The following is a 1,893-nucleotide window of genomic DNA, read 5'->3' as shown; positions in this document are numbered from 1 at the left end:
CACACACACACACACACACACACACACACAGGTTTGTTTTTGTGAAAAGTGGGGACATCCCATAGGCGTAATGGTTTTTCTACTGTACAAACTGTATGTGCTATTGCCCTACACCAACCCTACCCCTAAACCTACCCCTCACAGGAAACTTTGTGCTATTTCAGATTTTCAATACACTCCATTCTGTGTGATTTATATGCGTTTTGAAAAGTGGGGACATGGGGTAATGTCCTGAAAAGTCACCTTCTCCTTGTAATACCTATGTCATACCCTTTATACACATTTATGTCCTCATTTGTCAAAAACGCGTGCACACACACACACACACTCTTTCACACACACACATACTTGTTTTTGCTACATTGTGGGGACTTTTGACTCTTGAGGTTACATGTGGGGACAGCAATTTCTAAATACAATAAAGCCATAATTTTAAGTCAGAGGTGTCAGGAGGAATTTTTGATCCAAAAAAATCTAAAGTTTAGAAAGCTTCATTTCTGTCCGGTTTTTCTATTCTGGTGGGGATGTCGCTATTGTGTCTTACCACAAACCACCACTGGGTGTCACTATTATGAATTATCTATAGATTATCTATTTTTATACAATTATAAGCCATTAAAAGATTAACAACAAAAATTAAGTTTAGATAATCATTAAAGATATGTTTAAAAGAGAGAATTGTCTGTATTTATATTTTATCTTGCCTTTCACTAATTCCCATCAACTGTATTTGAATAGACCATTTCTGGGGATGTAAACGGTAAAAAAAGCCTTACCTCACCTGTTTAACACATCTAATTTTCTTCAGTTTTGGGAATCTGAAAAGGCAAGTCAAGTTGTATGACAAGCAGGGAATGTTCATGGAGCACTGACACCATGGGTATCATGGTCTTTGCTAAATAACGATGATCTGTGCATACTGGAATCCACTCTCAATTAAAACACCACATGCCTGGCATTCATACTGCTATAGATTTCTATAAATACTAGGCTTGTAACAGTACACAAAACTCTGGAGTAGATGAATAGAGAAAATGCATCACTTTAAGGAATCAATACGATTCTTAACATAAAATTTCACCGCCTCTCAACTTCTCCGTTGAAGTGCTGCTGGGGAGCTTTCAATGCACTCCATACACTGAGCTTTCCCAGGAACCTTTCCTGACCTGATGCAGTCCATCAGAGTTTCCTCCACAGCCTCAATGTCCTCTGTAGACCACATTCTCCGTGAGTTCTGTGAAGATCCTGAATAAAATAAGAGGAATTAGTCATGATCGAGTTAAAAGTGACTCATAACAAAAATATTTAAAAAAAAAACACACGGTCTTCAGTTTGTCTTTCATTGTTTTACAGTTTTATACACACATTTTTGCTAAAATCTAGTTAGCATGGTTAAAATCTGTAAATTCTGGCACGTTTACATGCATGTCACCTAGTAACAACGGGAACAAAAATGCGGTAACACTTCACGGTAAGGGTACGTTGTTTAGAGCATAAGAAAAATGAAAAAAAAAAAAAAGATATTTAATTCATATGTTATGCCATGTCCTCTGTAGAGGACATCGGGACTTTCAAAAGTCCTGTTTTAAAAAAAATAAAACTTTTATATAAAATGATTCTCAACTATGTTATGAAAGATATTTTTAGGTGAAATAAACATCAATGATGCTTTGCCACAAGCAGGAACTGGGAGAGCAACTACGGATGCGGTATTCTTGGTAGCCATTAGTGGCAGCATGGTCATCGTAATGGTATTGTTGCAACGTGATCTCATGATAATTCGTATGTATTTTACGTAAAATGTGGTTCTATAAAACGTACATTTACGTACGTTTTTACAGGCACTAAAACGTACAATACTGACGTATTTTCAGCCTCTAAACGTACAAATAC

At 36.5% G+C, this 1,893-nt stretch overlaps 1 protein-coding gene across 1 annotated transcript in view; it reads right to left on the bottom strand.

Annotated features, from left to right (window-relative positions):
* LOC107657332 (N-lysine methyltransferase KMT5A-A-like) overlaps positions 1 to 1,222 on the bottom strand; it is an 18,696-nt gene extending 17,474 nt beyond the window's left edge. The window contains exons 1-2 of the mRNA XM_016445375.1: positions 1,167 to 1,222; positions 782 to 818 (exon numbers count right to left, since the gene is read on the bottom strand). Coding sequence (XP_016300861.1) covers positions 782 to 818; positions 1,167 to 1,222 — 93 coding nt within the window. The remainder of the gene's footprint in view (positions 1 to 781; positions 819 to 1,166) is intronic.
* Positions 1,223 to 1,893: the final 671 nt, after the last annotated feature.

The sequence above is a fragment of the Sinocyclocheilus anshuiensis genome, unplaced genomic scaffold, assembly GCF_001515605.1.
Source record: "Sinocyclocheilus anshuiensis isolate Anshui unplaced genomic scaffold, SAMN03320099.WGS_v1.1 scaffold191, whole genome shotgun sequence".
NCBI classification, from domain to species: Eukaryota; Metazoa; Chordata; class Actinopteri; order Cypriniformes; family Cyprinidae; genus Sinocyclocheilus; species Sinocyclocheilus anshuiensis.
Note: the sequence above shows the minus strand (reverse complement) of the source record. Positions and strands in the feature narration are given on the sequence as shown.